The sequence below is a fragment of the Postia placenta genome (assembly GCF_002117355.1).
Source record: "Postia placenta MAD-698-R-SB12 unplaced genomic scaffold POSPLAscaffold_11, whole genome shotgun sequence".
In the NCBI taxonomy this organism is placed as follows: Eukaryota; Fungi; Basidiomycota; class Agaricomycetes; order Polyporales; family Adustoporiaceae; genus Rhodonia; species Rhodonia placenta.
Genome location: NW_020169842.1, coordinates 990,418 through 1,009,962, shown reverse-complemented (window position 1 = coordinate 1,009,962; position 19,545 = coordinate 990,418). Strand labels below are relative to the sequence as shown.

Sequence of the window (19,545 nt, the reverse complement as noted above, 5' to 3'; positions counted from 1 at the left end):
AACGCGGAGTAGGCATATCTCAAGTCACAGTACCAGATCGTCACGGAGCGGGTAGACCTAAGTAACGAGTAAAAAGTAAAAAGTGGGTACAAATCATTGGGTCAAAAGGATGCCGCGAAACGAAGCGTCCAAAAACACAGTGCATTAAGGGGGAATCGAACCCCCGGCGGGTCGATGGCAACGACCCAGGTTACCACTACCCCATTAATGCTTATAACGTATGTCCCACCTTTGTAGAATATCAGTATCCACACCGTTTGTCGATACACAACGCCAATCATTGATCTTTGAACAATGGCTATATACATCCAACAACTCTCATGGGTGCACGGAATTCTCGGTCGTCAGCGTGCCCAGCTCTGATTCTTTCGATATTTTGCCCGTCGTTTCCTCCCCGAGGACGCCCTCCTGCTTGGGGTCGACCTGCTCTCGTGCCCCCTCTTTTAGACCGCGCGTCGTTCGATCCGTGCTCAGCTCATTGGACTGGTTCTGCCACAAATAGTGAGCAGGGGTGGGCGGAAGTCAAAATCTCTGGTACGCACGTGTGGAGGGTCTTTCAAATACTCCTCATGGATATCATGGTCCGTCGTCTCTGGACGGCCGACTGTCTGGTAGGGCTTCTTGAAGGTCCTCTCCTCGTCGGTGACCTTGCTGCGGACATTGGGATAGTTGTTACGGGTCGTGTCCATGATGGGAGAGTGCGGGGGTGACTTTGGTAGTCGATGGGTCGAATGCCCATCTACTTATACATGTCATGTTGTGTGGTGCGTCACTGTGACATCAGCGACTGTGGTGGTGGCCACACTTCCTGGTATGGCAGGCGGTGCTCCACTTTGGGCATCGTCAGCTACTACGCCCGCCTGCGAGTGGCGGCTTATGCCACTCTTGGTGACTACACCGCAAAAGCTCCAGGGTTTGCAGTACCTCTGTGCAGTATGCACACGCTGCACAGCAAGTGGCTCGCGAAGCGCTTTCTCCTACGGCATGAGCGCAAACGAGCAACGAAAGCATTATTGGCTATATCACCGAGAAATTATTGCTGAGGAAAAGGACTGGCGATTTCGCGAGTTCCCACTTTCATACCATATTTTTGCATGTATTTATCCTCTGCATGCTGAAGAGTGTTCTCAATCCTTCAAATGCGGAATGCTGAGCATATTTGATTGACTTGTAGCCCTTTAAACACTCATCGTGAAAACTCCTCGCCTACATGTAACTTTTGGACTTGTTTGTTCTAACTGAACGACTCGCTTGCAATTACTTGGATTCGTTAGTCCGCGTGGCGGAACATCGTATCATGTCCGTGCTAGATATCCTAGTAGTACATCGGGTAATCAACGTTCAACAATCAAGGGAACTCATTACTATTAGCATTGCATGCTGTCCTCAGGTGTGAACGGGCTAACGCGCGTGGACATGCCTGTCCCCCAGAACACCAGGGCGCTGCTCTCCATCAGCCGCGCCTTCGGATCCTCCTTCGCCTCCGGCTCCAGCTCATTCTTGTTCTTTTGCTGCATCTGGAACCACTTCGGCTTCGTAGAAACCTCCAGGCTCTTCTCGACCGAATTGTGTACGTCCAGGACATGCACGAGCAGCCGTGGCTGCACCGCTGCGCGTGCAGCAATCGCCCGCCGGACGACCTCGAGTGTCGCCAAGACATCAACCAGCCCGTCCACCTCCGGAGCGCGCTCGCCTGTGTCCTTTTCGCCTTCCGCAGTCTTCTTGGCCTTCTCCGCCTCCTCCAGTGCGTCCTCCTCCGCCCGCACTTTAGCGATCTTCGCGTCCATGCGCTCTGAGAATGCCTGCAGCGCCACCGCGAGCTTCGTGCCCGCCTTGAGGTGACCCTCCTGGAGCAGCTCGCTGATGACTGCGCGCAGCCGGGTGACTTCGCGCTCCTGCGTGGGCAGGTCAAACCTGCACCCCTCAAGCTGCGCGCTTGCGTTGGTCCCGCATGAGTTTGGAATGTCCACCCGGCACGGGAAGCCCTCGCGCGTGATGTTGCGCAGCGCGCGCACCTCCGCGAGCTCGAGCGGCGTCGAGCCGAAACCGTCCTCCATGTAGAGCGCTTCGACCGGGCCTGCGTCGATGAGGAGCTGCGTGAGCTTAGGCCGCCCCTCTTGAATGGTTATATGCAGCGGGATCATGCCGTAGACGTCACGCAGGAGATAGGGGGATGCTTTGGCTCCTACGAGCATGCGGACGGCGTCGACCTGATGGCGCTTGACGGCAAGAGCGAGAGGCTGAAAGTATGTTTGATAAGTTGCCTCATACGGATACGGTATCTCGGTCACTCACAGTATACTGGAAACCTTTGGATTGCTGCATTAGCATTTGTTCGACCACGTCCTCCGGAAGAGTGGCCAAAGCACGTTTCATGAGCTTTAAATGCGACTTGCTTGAGTGTACTGCGAAGAGATGGAAGATGTTCCACCTGCAAGATAGACACCTTCAGTGATGAGTACGAACGAGTCGAGCTTCACTCACCCTCTATGATCAGTGTCGGTCACAGGGATACCCTTGTTGACTAGGAAGTCGAACAATTCGGGAGTGACGCCCCAGTTTGCAGCAACCAGAACATGGTTGAATCCGGAGAAATTGATCCTAGCGCACAATACAGTTAGTATAATTATCTGCCCCATTGATCCACTGCACTTAAATACCCACTTTGCATTCAGCGCTTCTGTCATTTCCGTTGGGCGCAGCTCAAGCAGCGTCTGCACAGCGTCGAGTTCGCCGCCAATCACAGCAGCCGTGACGGCCGACTCATTGAGAGGGTTCGAGGACCATCCAATCCAGTCAGGCAGGACCGCGGCGAGGTCGTGTGTACGACGTAAGAGCTGAGCGAGCGCGTCGCTGTGTGTAGATGCGTAGTAGCGGTAAGCAGCGAGTGGGCGGTCTCCAAGGAGGTACCGTAGCACGCCACACGCATTTGCATTCGCGGCTTGCCACAGAATGGGCATGCGAGCAGGCTTCTCCACCTCGCGCGACTTCTTCCCCAGCGACTGTGCAAGATCCTTGCGCTTCTTACCGTGCACAGTAAGCCCGAGGTATAGAAGCTGCACCTTTTTCGGCCCGTCGGGCTTGTCGCCCTCAGTCTCGTCTGCGTCGGTGCTGACGTTGATCCCAGTGCCTGTCCGGCGGATAAGCACGTCAAGCATCTCATGGCGATCATTCATAATGATGGGGTGAAGCGCAGCATGCAGAGTCAACTTAAGCTCCGGGAAGGTGTTGCACATGTCGGCAATTTGGACAAACGCCTCGAAATCGTCGTCTTGTATGGCCTTCGTAAGCACCGTGCCACAAGTGACTGTACCGTCGTCTTTGAGCCAGTGGAGGATCACGCTCATCAAATTATAGGGGCTGGCCCGTGACTGGATGGCAGACGTGCGTTTGGCGATGTCGACGAAATCGAGCGGTTTCTCCTGAGGCTCCTGCTCTTGCTCGTCGTCTTCGTCAGACTCACCATCGTCATCGTCATCTGCTAGCATAGATGTCAGCATACATTGTTCGATATTGATAAACTCTGAACTGAACCTAGAGTAATCCCCCGCACACTGGCCAGCAGATCATTCGCCGTCTCCTTGGCGGGCTCAGGAACATGCTGTGCAGATGCAATGGCTAGGATCAGCTTCGCAGTATCCCAGTGACGACCGGAAATTGCTAGAGAAAGCGGCGTGCATGCTACGGGACGCTTTTGTTAATATAAAGCATGTTGCGTCTACAGACCAACGTACGAGTGGCATTGTTTGTCCCAAACTGCACAACAATTTGCAGTGGAGGCTCAGTTGTCTTGCTACCTGTTCCAGGAAGACACAGCTCCTGGATCTTGTCGTTGTCTCCCGTCGCACAAGCTTCATACAGCTCGTCGTATCGCACAGCCATTGCAGCAGGCGTGCTGATCTGCCGGAGCTGGGGGTCCAGACGATGGTGTTCAGGTAAGTTAGACACCGTGTTGTGCCATAAATGTCTCTGAGGCTCGCCCGTCGGCTTCTCCTTGCCTTCGTACCCGGTTTTTGCCCCTCGCGACAGAAGCAGCCCTTCCAGCATGTCCGCGTAATCTTGTGCATCGCGCGCAGCACGCTCTTTCCGCTCCTTGTCCGCGTTCGACGATGCCGTAGGTACGGGAAGCCTGGCCATCACGTCAGCCAATATGATCTTCCCCGCTTTGCCTTTCCATCCCGACTGGCCGCTCAGCGAACGAGCCGCTTCCTGCAAGACATCCTCCGTGTCGGGCTCCGAGGGCTTGCTGCTTTGTACCGCCCTTGCCTTGTGTGTTGCAGACTGTATCCAATCAAGCAGCGTGTGGTGAGGCGCATATTGCGACTGATAGCTTTTCGTGATGGCAAGAGGTAGATTTATGTCGACCCCAGCGTCAATCAGTAGGCTTACAACATCGTCTCGACGCTGAGCCGCCGCTTCAAGAGGCACACGGGCCCTGTCTAAGTAGTCTCCGTTGGTGTAGTACCACCGTGGCTTCCTATATTGATGCGTCAGCTGCAGCAGAGCAAGCAAGAAGACATGCAACAAACCTGATCGTTCTGAAGTGGTCAAAATCGTCCTCGCCGAGCACAAGCTTCGCCTTGTATGCGAGCAGCACCGCCAGTACAGAGTAATATCCTTTGTCGATGGCAGACACCACAGGATATACCGTATTCCCTTGTTGGTCGACGAAGGGCGTGTTCAACACTGCTTTCGCGCTGGGATCGCTCCGGAGCAGCGTCAGGACGAGATCAGCCTTGCCAGAGCGGACAAGCCGGTGAAACACGGTGAACAGATTCTCGTCTGCCTGAGAGGATGTGGCACCAGCAGCAACAAGCTTCGGTGCAATTTCGCAACCAACGCGCTCATCGCTTGTCAAGGCGGTCAATGTCAGATGGTCGAATTGATGCACGTTCCATCCGTTTGCCACAGTCACAAGAGAGACGTCAGCGCCATGAGCGATGAGCAGGTCGATGACGGCAGTGGATCCCGCAATGGTGGCATACTGCAGGGGTGTGAAGACGAAGTCCCAGTCCGCGGCATTGACGTCCAGAATGTCGGCCCCGCTTTCGTTGTCCAATGCCTGTGCTTCGTCGACGTCGGCGGCAACCTTCACAACCTTCCCGGGCTGGCCTCGGCCCTCGACCACCCATCCCTCGTCACTCTCGTCGTGGCCGTCATCGTCTTCTCCGTCGTCTTTGTCTTCATCGCCGCCATCCGACCCCACCGTACGTGTCTCGCCTCCCGCCTTCTGTGGCGCAGCCGACTTCGACGCCTCCACTTTTTCGGCATTGATCGCGCTTCGCTCCAGCATCTTCCGTACAACGTCGGCCAGATTCAGCTGCGCTGCGAGATGCAGCGCCGTCCGCCCATCAGCGATCCGTGGTGTCAGTCGAGCACCCGCCTCGATCAGATCACACGCAATGTCCACTGCCCGCGATAGCACCGCCACTTGCAGCGGTGTCCGGCCGACATGGTCACGGCGATCAAGATGTTGGGCGTCTTCCTGAACCAGGGCCGTAATTGCCTGTCTGTCGCCAGTTGCGACGGCTTTGAAGAACCTTACGGTCGCCCCGATGTATGCTTGCTCGGCCCACTCTCCGACGTCGATGGGATTGAAACTACCAGAAATACTCTGCCGTCCAGGGTCTTCTTCGATGAACCTATACGAGATTCAGTTCAATGTGACATTATGAATGGCCGTGTGTGTGAACTGACTGGATCCGACCGCGGACATATGTGTCGTCCTCCTTCGCTTGCACTTGCTTCTCCTCGTCGTTCTCAGGCTCTGGGCAGTTCTGATGCAAGCCTTAGTTTACCACTCTGCTGCGAAGAAAGATCATCACTACCTCACAGCAATCCTCCAAACATTCTGACATCGTCCCGAAGAAAGCCGGATGACGATGCAGCCGACGCCCTTTGTTGTTCGGATTGAACATTGCTGCACAGACGTTAGCATGGTTCAGTTCACACGCAATGCAATGCAAGCTCACAGTTCACGCCCAGATCCTAACAAACAACGAATCAGAAGATGCAAATGCATGTACAAAATACAGCACATACCGTTTGGTACACCAATTTGTCAATCCGTCGAGCGTCCCACCCGGGCCCATACGGTATGTGCAATGCCCCAGAGTCATAATCATTCATCTCGAGTCCGGTGAAGTCCACATCCGTCTTCAGGTCGCCCTTGTGCTTCCGAGCTTGCCTCCTCCAGTTGCGTTGAGCATCCGGGCGTCCTCGTAGAGCACGCCGAGCGTCGACATAGTTCTCGCGAGCAATCCCGTTCCTGATCTTCTCAAGCACAAGCAGACGCCCGAGTCCCTGAATCCGCGAGATCGCTCGCTCGAAGATCTACAATTCACATTAACACCTTGCAGTAGATGACAAACAAAACTCTCAACACGCACCGTCGGATCCACGTCGTCGCGCCGAAGAGTAGGCACATACACCTCAAAGTCGCGAGAGGAATACTTGGCCAGCCGCACCTCATACGATGGAGACCGACGTGTCATGTCCACCGTGTTGCACTGTCGCATCATCGCCACAATCGCACGGGGGTTTGCCCACACACGCCTACCATCGTACGCACAGCACGGCGCATCTACGTCGAACCCAGCAAGGATCTCTGCCGGAGACCTGTACAGACGCAAAACAATCTGCACAGCCCGATACGGGTATTGCGAGTGGATAGACACAGTATGCCTCGAGCGCACACACGTCACGTCCCACGGCACAGAGTCGCGCACGGCCTCATAGATCACCTGGATCTTCTTCTCAGCTTCTTCCTCCGTCAAGCCATAGAGGAAAAGGTCGACGTCTGACGTTGGATACGCGGTGTTATGGAAGTGCTTGCGCAGCGCTCTCTTTGACACCTTGGCAGACGCAGGCACAGGGCTCAGACACGCTTGCACTGCACCACCCGCCGCAATCACGTTGTTCCAGTCGGTCAGTTGCGACAACGACCCTTCGGTGAACAGCGTCCAGTTCTGCTTGAACTCGTCGAACGTCTGCACCATCGCCGCCATGCCTTCCTGACGACGACGGTCCTCTGAGAGTGGCAGGATGAACTTAGCTGACAGGTCGCTCTCGCTCTTCACCACTCGAGCCCGAGTCGTACGAATATCCGTCGGCGCATCGAAGACGTCGACCAGGCCGACGTGTGGATCGTTCAGTCGGGGGTTCGTCTTATCTGTTGCGAACAACTTGCGCAAGGCCGCTTCATCGTCGATCGAGGCTTGCAGCACATCCGACAGTGCGTCGAACGCACCAGGACCCTTGGGCAGCTGGGCAACGCGAGATAAGAATGCTACAGCTTCGGGTGTCTGAGACATGGTTGATTATAAGCAGGGATTTCAAGTCTCACACTGAGGATGCGAGATGGTGTCCGTCAGTGTGTGTGGTGTCGTTTATATATGCATTGGATCGCGCTCGGCACCGATGCGATAAGGGCCAGCTGATGCCCGATGCTCGCAAGGTGAGTCAAATTGTCAGTGAACGGGCGCGCGAAGAGGCGTCGTGCGGTGAGCGCGAGGCGCGGCGATCAGCGCATCTGAGCGTCCATCATCCCGACCTGACTCGGTATTACCATTATTGGTAATTCCCGTCGCGTGGCGATAAACACATGTGGGCGTCAATCAGCCCGACCTGACTCGGCATTACTGTCTTTGGCAATTCCCGTCGCGTATGTGATGACCCGCCCTCGGGACATCGATGCGTATAGACCTCCTTACAGGCACCGAGCTTTACATGCGCTGTCCCTGTATCGATGATCACAGCTTCCAGGCGCCCTGGACATCATGAGGCTTGCCTTCTGGGAACCAGGCTTCCGTGGCCTGCGCTCAACGCTCAGTTCTCGTTCTGATGGCGAGAATATGACTCACTTATGCAGCTCCATTACCACACAGCTAGCATCACGACGGCTCAGCCCTTCTCACACTCTCCGCCGCCCTCGCCGCACGCTGCCGCCGCCGCCTATTCTCAGCGCTGATTTCATGCATCATCCGGTCCAGTCTCTCCTTCTCCTCGGGTCTCCCAATTTCCGCTTTCCACGCTTGTGGATTCCGTAGCCTGAACCCCAGCGCTCGCTTCACCTGGCCCACGTACCCTACCTCGCTGACACTTCGCGAAACCTTGTCCATATGTCTCTCCTGCGCAGACATCGTCGCCAGAACGTGCGCTGGTGGGCCTTTTCGCCGTCGCAGGAGCGTACGCTTCAGTACAGCGCCCCGGCGTTCACGCTCCAGTTCCCTTGTCTTGTTCTCGACCTTCTCCCGTCGAGCGGCCTTGATAGCCGCGAGCATTTGCGGAGGGTACGGCATGCGAGCTCGAGCATCATCACGCTTGAAGGTCTGTAGGATCTCGTGGATGCGACTGGTTATCGGGCGATCTGTGCAGCGGGAATGTCAGAACGTTAGAACAGAGGCGACAACGCACGACATACCCCAGTCATCAAAGTGATCCGTAAATACAGCTTGCGTTTGTGAGGGGTCGCCGTTGCTGGCTCGGAGAAGTTCAGCTTCAAAGTCCCGCTCCTTCGCCAGATCGTCCTTCAGGTCACGTAGCACCCCCAACTCCTCGATGCGCTTGCCTCGCCTCACCCGCCGCTTATGGATGAGCGCTCCCACATGTATAGGGAAGGGCTTCATGCGCGGAAGAGGGCCATTGAAAAATGATGGGCGAACGTATGAACCTGTCAGTATGGGTCGGTTCCTGAGCTTCTGAATCCAGGCCTACCGCGCAACTGTTAGGTCACGCTGAGTATGCGTAAGACGGGCTGCTCACGACTTCCTCCTCCACAATTTCAGCCATGCGGTCGTTGCGTTTCTTGGCACTAATCATCCGGCTGTATCGCTCCAATACTCTCTGCAGCCGAGTGTCGCCTTGTTGGGCAGCTGCAAAGATGTCGTTCCACTGTGCAGTACAGCCTTTAATGAGTGGGGTGGGACGAGCAGAATTCGAGAACACTGACTCTGTGGTACTTCCTGAGGGCGTCTCGTACATCTACCGCCTTGCGCATAGACTTGTCTCGTCGGAAGAGAGACTCCATCCTCCATCTGTTTCACTGTTCCATCAAACCTGCATAGCACAATATCCATTGTCAACGATACGTACCGTATCTCGTTGGTAGGCGAGTTCCGCAGCAGACCGCGATAGAGAGTCCATAATGTCGGAATGCGATGCGCCGTGAGGTCGAATACAGAGGTGCGCAGGCGTAAGGGCCTAATGGACGAAACAAGGCTTGCGATGCGTGCGCGCCCAGCAAGCACTTGCGCGGTGGGTTGTGGAAAAGTCATTCGCGTCTCTTGTGTAGTCTTTCGGTAACAGCAGAGACATAACTGGACGCTTTAATTCGAAAACACAGGGAAAGCAGCCATGGCGACTCCTACGCTGCTCTGGAGACTTTGGCCAAGGCGTAGCGTCAAGTGAGGATTGCGGGTCGAGCGCTCGAGCGCACGCCCTAACCCTAGTCTCAGGACGACGTTAAGCCGAGGCGCCCTACCGCCCCGCTCGTGCTCCCTACCCGCAACTTCTACTCAAGCCAGAGTTTCCTTCTCGGTGTGCAACACCGTTACAGCTAGTCCATGCTCCAGCCCGTTCATACTTTCTTGAAACCCTGGAGCCCTGCACGAGCATACCACTGTAGGTCTCATCAGCGAAATCTTAGAGGACAGGCCAGCGACTCAAGCGGTCTTGAGAGCTGCCGAGGTGTGAGCGCAGTATTTCGTGGGTTTGGTGTACCAGCCTCGGATAATTGGCAGACCGTGTGCACAGTAGAGTATGCACGATGTGGTGCGGCGAATAGGCCCATTGAGGAAGTGTACTCCGTCCTGGGTTCGGTCTGGGTACAAACCGGGTTCAACGCCCTCGTGAACCCCGAACCAGACTTCCTGCTTAAATGCCTGGACCTGAACTCAGGTTTGGTTCAGATGTTCACGGTTCAGGACCGGAGACGCTAGTTCTCATAATGGGCGAATAATGCCTGGCTGTGAATGAACGCGGAATTGTAGTAAGACCCCCGGATGGGAGAAGTAGTAATATCTCCACATATGCGGCTCCGAGTCTCACCGCGTATAGCATTGTAATAACAGGAAATCACTACGCATCCATGGGAGGTGATACATAATAATGATGTGGAATTTAGACAAAGAGTGACATGATAAGGCAGAAACCTTTTGTTGAACCTACTTAGTACCATTTCACAATGAACGTGTTGTGACCTCTTGACTAAACTTGTCGCAGATATACTGTATAATCGTAATTGAGGTGAGCGTTCATCACATGTGCTTTGGTCCAAGGCGCACCTCACGCGCGATTGCGAACGTTTCTCCGTGCGGTCTCCTTCGTAACCCATCCTGGCTGCCTACGGTCTGATAGCTGCAGAACGTAGGCAGCCAGCCTTGGATGAGGGAAGAGAGGCAAGACTGGGATCCACTTGCTGTCCTCGTTGTAGATCCACATTTGGGGCTTACCACCAGGGTAAGTATGGACAAAGAGGTCCTCTCGTCGTGGCGTGTGGAACCTGCCCACGGCGGGCGCCACGAGTGGACGAACGCCCCTTGATTCAAACCAGACGGTGTACTCGTTGATGTTCCTGAGCTTGCGCTCGCGGCGTGCCACTCCGGCGAAGGCACGCTGAACTGGGGCCGGCAGCGTTCGGAACGATACCTCGGTAAATGTCCGCGACAAGGTCTTCGCCACTCTCTCGACGCGCTTTGCGGAACTGCTGTTGCTGGGCTGCTCCTTGCCGTTCTTCACGATCAGCCAGCTCTGGAAAGCAATGACAGAAACACAGACCGCCAAGACCGCCGTACCGAGAATCATCACTGCACCGATGTAAGTGGCGCAACAGAGACGAGTGGTCCGCTCTCACAATTAGTCATGAAGCTGCTGTACATCTTCCAGCTTGTCTCGAATGGAGATTCCTTGTCCCGCGGCGAGGCAAGCTTCTGGGCAAATTGAATTGCCTTGGGCAAATGATGCGCAAACTCCATGACTAGGCAGGGGATTGTGAGCATGCAAAGAGACCTCGCTGGACTGGAAAATACTCACCGAGAATAAGTGGTGCTGTGTTGTCTAAAAGTGTACCAGTGAACTTCCAGGAGGAAGAGTTGAGGCATGAAGGGAGTGCTTCGCAGTATTTAAGGGACCGAGGACCGGTGGCGGCGCGCCGCATAATGTGGCGCAAGGGCCCCTTGGCAACCAGGCTCGACGGTCTCTCTCGAGTGCGATGCCCCCTCGAGGCTGGCCTCGTGTAGGACAAAGCAACAGAGGTATAGTCGATCTTTAGTCAATTAAGTATAGCCAGCTTCAGTTTTACCTATAAGTATTGTATCGCACTCATCCTGATGCCAAGGCCTCTAGTGAAAACACTTCATGTATGGCCACTGCCAACGGCGTATCTCACGAGTATCGTATCAGCCCAGGCACGTTCGAAAATGCGCTATAATATGATAGAATGCATGATGGCGCCAATACTCGACGGACAGTGTGGGACATGATGAGAGTTGTCCCGAGGGCGAATCACTGACGGAAATTGCCAAAGGAGGTAATGTCAGGAGTTTGGGATGATTGACGCCCAATGTGGTTATGGCCGTGCCTCGTACTCTCCGCACGATGCCTCTTTGCGCGCCCATTCACCGACATTTTGACTCACCTTGCGAGTATCGGGCACCAGCTGCCCCCTATGGCACCGGTGCCGAGCGCGATGCAATGCATATATGGTTGACACCGCATACGCTAAAGAACGCCATCTTGCATCCTCAGTGCGAGACCTGGAATCCCTGCTTATAATCAACCATGTCTCAGACACCCGAAGCTGTAGCATTCTTGTCTCACGTCGCCCAGCTGCCCAAAGGTCCTGGTGCGTTCGACGCACTGTCGGATGTGCTGCAAGCCTCGATCGACGATGAAGCGGCCCTGCGCAAGTTGTTCGCAACAGATAAGACGAACCCCCGACTGAACGATCCACACGTCGGCCTGGTCGACGTCTTCGATGCGCCGACGGATATTCGTACGACTCGGGCTCGAGTGGTGAAGAGCGAGAGCGACCTGTCAGCTAAGTTCATCCTGCCTCTCTCAGAGGACCGTCGTCGTCAGGAAGGCGCGCCGGCGATGGTGCAGACGTTCGACGAGTTCAAGCAGACCTGGGCGTTGTTCACAGAAGGATCGCTGTCGCAGCTGATAGACTGGAACAATGTCGTGGCGGCGGGCGGTGCAGTGCAAGCGTGTTTGAATCCTGTCCCTGCGTCCGCCAAGGTATCGAAGAGAGCGTTGCATAAGTACTTTCATGACACCGCGTATCCGACGTCGGACGTTGACCTTTTCCTATATGGGATGACGACGGAAGAAGCTGAGAAGAAGATCCAGGTGATCTATGAGGCCGTGCGCGACTCTGTGCCGTGGGACGTGACGTGTGTGCGCTCGAGGCATACTGTGTCTATCCACTCGCAATACCCGTATCGGGCTGTGCAGGTTGTCCTGCGTCTGTACAGGTCTCCGGCAGAGATCCTTGCTGGGTTCGACGTAGATGCGCCGTGCTGTGCGTACGATGGGAGGCGTGTGTGGGCAAACCCCCGTGCGATTGTGGCGATGATGCGACAGTGCAACACGGTGGACATGACACGTCGGTCTCCGTCGTATGAGGTGCGACTGGCCAAGTACTCCTCTCGCGACTTTGAGGTTTATGTGCCTACTCTTCGGCGCGACGACGTGGATCCGATGGTGCGTGTTGAGGCTCTCGTCTGTCGTCTACAGCATGGAGCTGATGTGGATTGTAGATCTTCGAGCGAGCGATTTCGCGGATTCGGGGACTCGGGCGTCTGCTTGTGCTTGAGAAGATTAGGAATGGGATTGTTCGCGACAAGTATATCAATGCTCGGCGTGCTCTCGGTGGACGCCCAAATGCTCTACCTGAGCGGAGGAAGCAGAGTCAGAGGTATAAAAGCGATCTGAAGACGGACCTCATCGGGCTTGAGATGAATGACTATGACTCTGGGGTATCGCACATACCGTATGGGCCCGGGTGGGACGCCAGGCGGATCGAAGGGTTAGTGTACCAAACGGTGTGTATTCTGCTTCGTACACGCCTCTCCATCTTCTGAAATCGTTGTCTGTCAGGATATGGACTTGAACGGTGAGTTTGCCCTGCATGTGGATCGCTCCATGTTGACGTCTGTGCAGCACCGATCAAATTAAACTACAAGGGGCGTCGGTTGCATCGTCATCCAGCTTTCTTCGGGACAACGTCAGAATGTTTAGAGGATTGTTGTGAGGTGATGATGGTCTTTTCACGCGGCAGACTGCATACTAAGAGCCGCGTCAGAATTGTCCTGAGCCTGAGAACGACGAGGAGAGGCAAGTGCAAGCGAAGGAGGACGATACATATGTCCGCGGTCGTGTCCAGTCAGTTGACATGTACGGCTAGCCATTATGTTGTATTGATCTCAATGTTATGTAGGTTCATCGAAGAAGACCCTGGACGGCAGAGTATTTCTGGTAGTTTCAATCCCATCGACGTCAGAGAGTGGGCCGAGCAAGCATACATTGGGACGACCGTAAGGTTCTTCAAAGCCATCGCATCTGGCGACAGACAGGCAGTTGCGACTAGGGTGCAGGAAGACGCTAAACATCTTGACCGCCGCGACCATGTCGGCCGGACGCCATTGCAAGTAGCAGTGCTGTCGCGAGCAGTGGACATTGCGTGTGATCTGATTGAGGCGGGTGCTCGACTGACACCACGGATCGCTGGTGGGCGGACGGCGCTGCATCTTGCAGCACGGCTGAATCTGGCCGACGTTGGACGGAAGATGCTAGAGCGAAGCGCGATCAATGCTGAGAAGGCGGAGGCCTCGAAGTCTACTGCGCCGCAGATGGCTGGAGGCGAGACACGTACGGTGAAAGCGAATGGCGGCGATGAACACAAAGAGGGCGGAGAGGGCGATGACCGCCACGACGAGAGCGATGAGGGATGGGTGGTCGAGGGCCGAGGCCAGGATGTCAAGGTCGTCAAGGCTGTCATTAGCGTTGATGAAGTACAGACTATAGACGATATGGACAACGAAGGCAAGTCAGACATTCTGGACGTCAATGCCGCGGACTGGGACTTCGTCTTCACGCCCATGCAGTATGCGATTTATGCGGGATCTACTGCCGTCGTCGACGTGCTCATCGCTCATGGTGCCGACGTCTCCCTTGTGACTGTAGCAAACGGATGGAACGTGCCTCAATTTGACCATCTGACATTGACCGCCTTGACAAGCAATGAGCGCATTGGGTGCGAAATTGCACCGAAGCTTGTTGCTGCTGGTGCCACGTCCTCGCAGGCGGACGAGAATCTCATGACAGTGTTCCACCGAATTGTCCGCTCTGGCAAGGCTGATCTCGTGCTGACGCTGCTCCGCTGCGATCCTAGCGCGAAAGCAGTGTTAAACACGCCCTACGTTGACGAACGGGGGAACGCGGTGTATCCTGTGGTCTCTGCCATTGGCCCAGGGCACTACTCTGTACTGGCGGTGCTGCTTGCGTTCGGGGTGAAGCTTGTACCCAGCGAGAGCGATTATAACCACTTCAGAACTATTAGGTTTGTTGCATGTCTTCTTGTCTGCTTTGCGGCAGCTGACGTATCAATATAGAAAGCCACACTGGTACCCCGAATACTCCGGAGACTACTTAGCAAGGGCTCGTATGCCTCTTGAAGCGGCGGCTCGGCGTCGAGACGATGTTGTAAGCCTACTGATTGGTGTTGGAGTCGAAGTGAATGTGCCTCTTGGCATCACTAAAGGGGCCCAGTCGCAATACGCGCCTCATCACACGCTGCTCGATTGGATACAGTCTGCAACACACAAGGCAAGGGCGGTACAAAGCAAGCCCTCGGAACCCGACACGGGGGATGCGTTGCAAGAAGCGGCTCGTTCGCTGAGCGGCCAGTCGGGATGGAAAGGCAAAGCGGGGAAGGTTATATTGGCTAACGTGAAGGCCAGGCTTCCCGTACTTACGGCCTCGTCGAACGCGGACAAGGAACGGAAAGAGCGTGCTGCACGCGATGCGCAAGATTATGCGGACATGCTGGAAGAGCTTCTTCTGTCGCGAGGGGCGAAGACCGGATACGAAGGCAAGGAGAAGCCGACGGGAGAGCCTCAGACGCGTATATGGCACAACACGGTGTCTAACTTGCCCGAACACCGTCGTCTGGACCCCCAGCTCCGGCAGATCAGCACGCCTGCTGCAATGGCTGTGCGATACGACGAATTGTATGAAGCTTGTGCGACGGGAGACAACGACAAGATCCAGGAGCTGTGTCTTCTTGGAACAGGTAGCAAGACAACTGAGCCTCCACTGCAGATTGTTGTGCAGTTTGGGACAAACAATGCCACTCGTACGTCGGTCTGTAGACGCAACATGCTTTATATTAACAAGAGCGTCCCGTAGCATGCACGCCGCTTTCCCTAGCGATTTCCGGTCGTCACTGGGATACTGCGAAGCTGATCCTAGCCATTGCATCTGCACAACATGTTGCTCAGCCTAGCAAGGAGACGGCGAGTGATTTGCTGGGCAGTGCGCCGAGGATTAGCTTAGGTTCATCAGAGCTTATTGATATCGGAGACTACATGCTGAGCTCTATACTGGCAGATGACAATAACGGTGACGATGACGAGTCAGATGAAGACGACGAACCAGAGCGTCAAGAAAAGCCCCTCGATTTTGTTGAGATTGCCAAGCGAACGTCTGCCGTCCAGTCACAGGCCGGTCCCAAGGATCTGATGAAAGCGATCCTCCACTGGCTCAAGGACGATGGCACAGTCACTTGCGGCACGGTGTTCACGAGAGCCATCCAAGACGACGATTTTGAGGCGTTTATCCGAATCGCCGACATGTGCAACGTTTACCCAGACCTCATGGAGGACACACTCATCACTGTCATCGTGAATGACCGCCACGAGATGCTGGACGAGCTCATTCGTCGGACAGGCACTGGGATCAAAGTCAGCACCGACGCGGACAAGGCTGAAGGCGACAAGCCCGGCGGGCAGAAGAAGGCGCAGAAAGTATACCTCGGGCTTACTGTGCACGGTAAGAAGCGCACAGATTTTGCGCAAATACCGGGGAAGAGGTCGCGGACGAAGTCGCGGGCGAGGTCGCGCAAACCGGTGAAGCCAGCTCATATGCCCCCCCTGTGGCACGCTGCGAGCGCAAATGCGTGCGGCGTGCTGCGGTATCTCAATGGAGACCGCCCACTTGCTGCTTACCGCTACTACGCATCTACACACAGCGACGAGCGCGCACAGTACCTCCGCCGCACAGCCGATCTCCCGGCGGTCCTTCCAGATTGGCTGGGATGGACTACAAACCCGTTCAATGAGTCGGCCGTCACGGCAGCTGTGATTGGCGGCGAGCTCGACGCTGTGCAGACGCTACTCGAGTTGCGCCCAACGCAAATGACAGAAGCGTTGAATGCAAAGTAGGTGTTTAAGTGCAGTGGATTAGTGGGTGGGATGATTGGACTGACGGTATTGTGCGACAGAATCATCTTCTCGGGATTCAACCCTGTCCTTGCTGCTGCAAACTGGGCCGTTACTCCAGAATTATTCGACTTCCTGGTCAACAAGGGTATTCCAGTGACTGATATCGACCATCGAGGGTGAGCACAGCTCGACTCTTTCATGCTTATCAGCCTGAACAAGATTGGCCTTTTCAGATGGAACATCTTCCATCTCCTCGCGGTGCACGCGAGGCAGTCGCATCTGAAGCTCATGAAACACGCTATCAGCACTCTTCCACAGGACGTGGTAGAGAAAATGTTAATGCAACAATCAAGAAACCGTCAGTACACTGTTAGCGACTTTAAGACATCGTGTCATGCATTGTATTAATTTTGTTCTAGCCCCTTGCTCTTGCGGTCAAGCGTGATCTGATCGACGCCGTCCGCATACTCGTAGAAGCCAAAGCATCCCCCTATCTTCTGCGCGACGTCTACGGCATGATCCCGCTTCATGTAGCCATCAAAGGAGGGCGTCCCAAGCTCACGCAGCTCCTCATCGATGCAGGCCCAGTCGAGGCACTCTACACGGAGGACGGTGTCGGCTCGACGCCGCTCGAGCTCGCAGAGGTCCGCGGGTTGCGCATCGTTACGCACGAGGGCTTCCCATTCCGCGTGGCGATCCCCGGCGCGTGCGACTTCGACGCACACCAGCAGCTGATGCGCCCGAATTTCAACCTAGCCAGACAGGAACGCGAGGTCGCCCGGCTGCGCACAATTGTAGATGAACTACTCAAAGAGGGCCACCTCACAGCGGGCACGAAGCTCGCCATAGAGCTGCAGGCGTTTGCAGATCGCATGGGCGCGAAGCTCGCGAAGGCGCGGACTGAGGAAGATGTACAGCAGGAGGTAGAGAACGCTCAGAATGCGGTGGAGGGCGAGACGAGCCCTGGCAAGCGCACCTCGGAGGTCGAAAACGTGCCAAATAATTTAGAGACACTCGAGGTCGTCCGGCGGGCGATTGTTGCACGCGCAGCAGTGCATCCACGGCTGCTCGTGCATGTCCTGGACGTACACAATTCGGTCAAGAAGAGCCTGGAAGTTTCTGCGAAGCCGACGTGGTATTATCAGATGCAGCAGAACAAGAATGAGCTGGAGCCGGAGGCGAAGGGCCTGAAGACACAGTTAAAGGAGAACAGCGCCATGTCGTTCTGGCAGGACCATAGAGGTGCGCGCATTGCGCCGTACGCAACGGAGGACGATATGCCACAGTAGAGGACTCTTCGTTTTCATTGTGAATGTACCATTGAGGTCTTATCAATTGAACATAATATGGCGTTGCGTGCTCATCAGTCAGAGGGCACGTATCTGGCTCAAAACCTTTCCATGTTATTCGTACTCTAGTGGGAAGTGGGAACGACGCACGCACTGACGGTCGAACATTCAGACTGCAGGCACTCATCATCCATTCATCGACCATGCATTCCGTTGCCGCCAAAGCGATATCACAACAGCTTAAGCAAATGCTCGACTGGATGACAGATAAAAGAGCACGGCTAGCAAAGAGGTGGCTATGCTAAGATCGCAGAAGAGCAACTGTTGATGTTTCTTATACACCCTATCTCCATAGTCACTGATCGGAGTCGTCAATTTGTGAATTTCGACAGACGGCCTATGCCATTCTGTCACAAATACCAGTGGTCCGCCATTATGAATCAAGCTTGCTGAGACACCTATAATAAGTACTGCTAGTTGCATTAGGCTGGTAACTCAGGTACAATGAAGCAAGGGCGTCACCGTGACAGCGCAAGAGATTCGAAGTATTTAGATATCCAAATAGGTTGTCCAATCCGTCGAAAATTTCCAAATGCGGCAGCTTACCGACCTTGCCCTTCAGCCCTTCTCTAGCTGCTGAAAAGTCACCGTCTTCACTGCTTCTGAGTTAGACTCTACTATGCAATGCGTCATCCACATGTCTGCTATCCTCTGAAAACTACCCCCTGCTGCAGAATATGGACATGAAATATTTGCACTTGCTGAGACTGCTGCTTCGTTGATTTGATATCGACGTGGCTCGGCGGTCAAGGTGCTGCGATCTCAAAATAGCGAGCTGAGATGAGATTGTGAGTGTCCCGGAGCTGATAACAGTGCGGCGAGATGATACTTCCCAGTGCATTTCTACATAGCTTTGTCGTAACGGCTGATCGCTGTTACTTAGCCTGCGTGAGATCCAACACGATATTTTCTAATGCTGAACAGAACGTCAAGCCCTTCGAACCGATCATTGTTCCGGATTAGTCAATATACAAATGCGCCTCCCAGCCTGTCGTCTCTTAGCAACGACCACAACCGCTATCTCTGTCAAGGCACGCGTCTATTCAGACATTGCCGGTGATTCCTACTAGTTTTCACTTGTTCGACTACCGGCCGGCAGTAGTACATGCAGCCACCTTTCCTGAATCGCCTTCTCAAGCCATGATAGAATCATGTACGTACATCCAATACGATGGCCCATATTGACAGAAATCCAATTGATTATCGATTTTCGCAGACTCCTGTGCTTCTCTTATTGCCCTCAGCGCGTCATTCACAAGGAGTCAGACCAAGACCAACGAACAGCATCCTTCCTATAGTAATCCATCACATCTTTTGCGAGCTACGATGCTTTGTACATACTTATTTCTCGTCGCGTCGGCCGTAATTTCTGACGATATGAGATCGTTGTATGGTCGTCTCCCACTTTCTAGGACCAGAAATCACAAATGACATGCTTGAGGTGGAAGGCTATGACCAAGTACAGGTGTGCTACAGCCATTACACATATCGCAAAGTACCCGTTCACGGTCGAGATGCCATTTCTACAACCTCGTCCGTCACAACACTTGACACAATGAGCCCCATATCATGTGAATCCACTGCACTCAGGCGGAAGATTGGGGCTTGGAGCTAATAATAGGATGGTCATCGGCCGCTTCATGGCTGACAGTTGGCATAGGTTTTGTACAAGCTATCGGTCAACATCAGGTGGCCAGTGCTGCACATTCATAACTGAAGGTCAGAGTGGGTGTTCAGATCCCAGACTAATTACA

At 54.6% G+C, this 19,545-nt stretch overlaps 5 protein-coding genes and 1 non-coding gene across 6 annotated transcripts; 1 reads left to right on the top strand and 5 right to left on the bottom strand.

The window, feature by feature from the left end:
* Positions 1-140: 140 nt before the first annotated feature.
* On the bottom strand, positions 141-211 carry POSPLADRAFT_t110. The gene has a single exon. It is a non-coding gene; the product is annotated as a tRNA-Gly (tRNA).
* Positions 212-318: 107 nt separating this feature from the next.
* Positions 319-689, bottom strand: POSPLADRAFT_1048399 (hypothetical protein; the record flags this gene model as incomplete). The annotated part of the gene is made up of 2 exons (XM_024479500.1): positions 319-489; positions 543-689. The coding sequence occupies 2 exons, from the start codon at positions 687-689 to the stop codon at positions 319-321; spliced, it is 318 nt and encodes a 105-aa protein (XP_024336740.1).
* Positions 690-1,367: 678 nt separating this feature from the next.
* POSPLADRAFT_1149661 (hypothetical protein) lies at positions 1,368-7,313 on the bottom strand (the record flags this gene model as incomplete). The annotated part of the gene is made up of 12 exons (XM_024486333.1): positions 1,368-2,240; positions 2,296-2,431; positions 2,485-2,601; positions 2,665-3,481; positions 3,535-3,691; positions 3,727-4,477; positions 4,530-5,642; positions 5,698-5,777; positions 5,829-5,920; positions 5,973-5,988; positions 6,043-6,333; positions 6,390-7,313. The coding sequence occupies 12 exons, from the start codon at positions 7,311-7,313 to the stop codon at positions 1,368-1,370; spliced, it is 5,367 nt and encodes a 1,788-aa protein (XP_024336739.1).
* Positions 7,314-7,861: 548 nt separating this feature from the next.
* On the bottom strand, positions 7,862-9,358 carry POSPLADRAFT_1172221 (hypothetical protein). Its single transcript, XM_024488174.1, has 5 exons — positions 9,094-9,358; positions 8,952-9,035; positions 8,764-8,893; positions 8,423-8,711; positions 7,862-8,368 (listed from the first exon to the last, which is right to left on the bottom strand). Exons 1-5 carry the CDS (start codon positions 9,273-9,275, stop codon positions 7,893-7,895), a joined length of 1,161 nt encoding a protein of 386 aa, XP_024336738.1. The 5' UTR covers positions 9,276-9,358; the 3' UTR covers positions 7,862-7,892.
* A 926-nt stretch (positions 9,359-10,284) lies between these two features.
* Positions 10,285-10,803, bottom strand: POSPLADRAFT_1035430 (hypothetical protein; the record flags this gene model as incomplete). The annotated part of the gene is made up of 1 exon (XM_024477086.1): positions 10,285-10,803. The coding sequence occupies one exon, from the start codon at positions 10,801-10,803 to the stop codon at positions 10,285-10,287; it is 519 nt and encodes a 172-aa protein (XP_024336737.1).
* A 975-nt stretch (positions 10,804-11,778) lies between these two features.
* On the top strand, positions 11,779-17,807 carry POSPLADRAFT_1172219 (hypothetical protein; the record flags this gene model as incomplete). Its single annotated transcript, XM_024488173.1, has 11 exons — positions 11,779-12,702; positions 12,759-13,059; positions 13,162-13,253; positions 13,304-13,383; positions 13,439-14,560; positions 14,613-15,363; positions 15,399-15,555; positions 15,610-16,438; positions 16,502-16,618; positions 16,676-16,811; positions 16,862-17,807. 11 exons carry the CDS (start codon positions 11,779-11,781, stop codon positions 17,729-17,731), a joined length of 5,379 nt encoding a protein of 1,792 aa, XP_024336736.1. The 3' UTR covers positions 17,732-17,807.
* Positions 17,808-19,545: the final 1,738 nt, after the last annotated feature.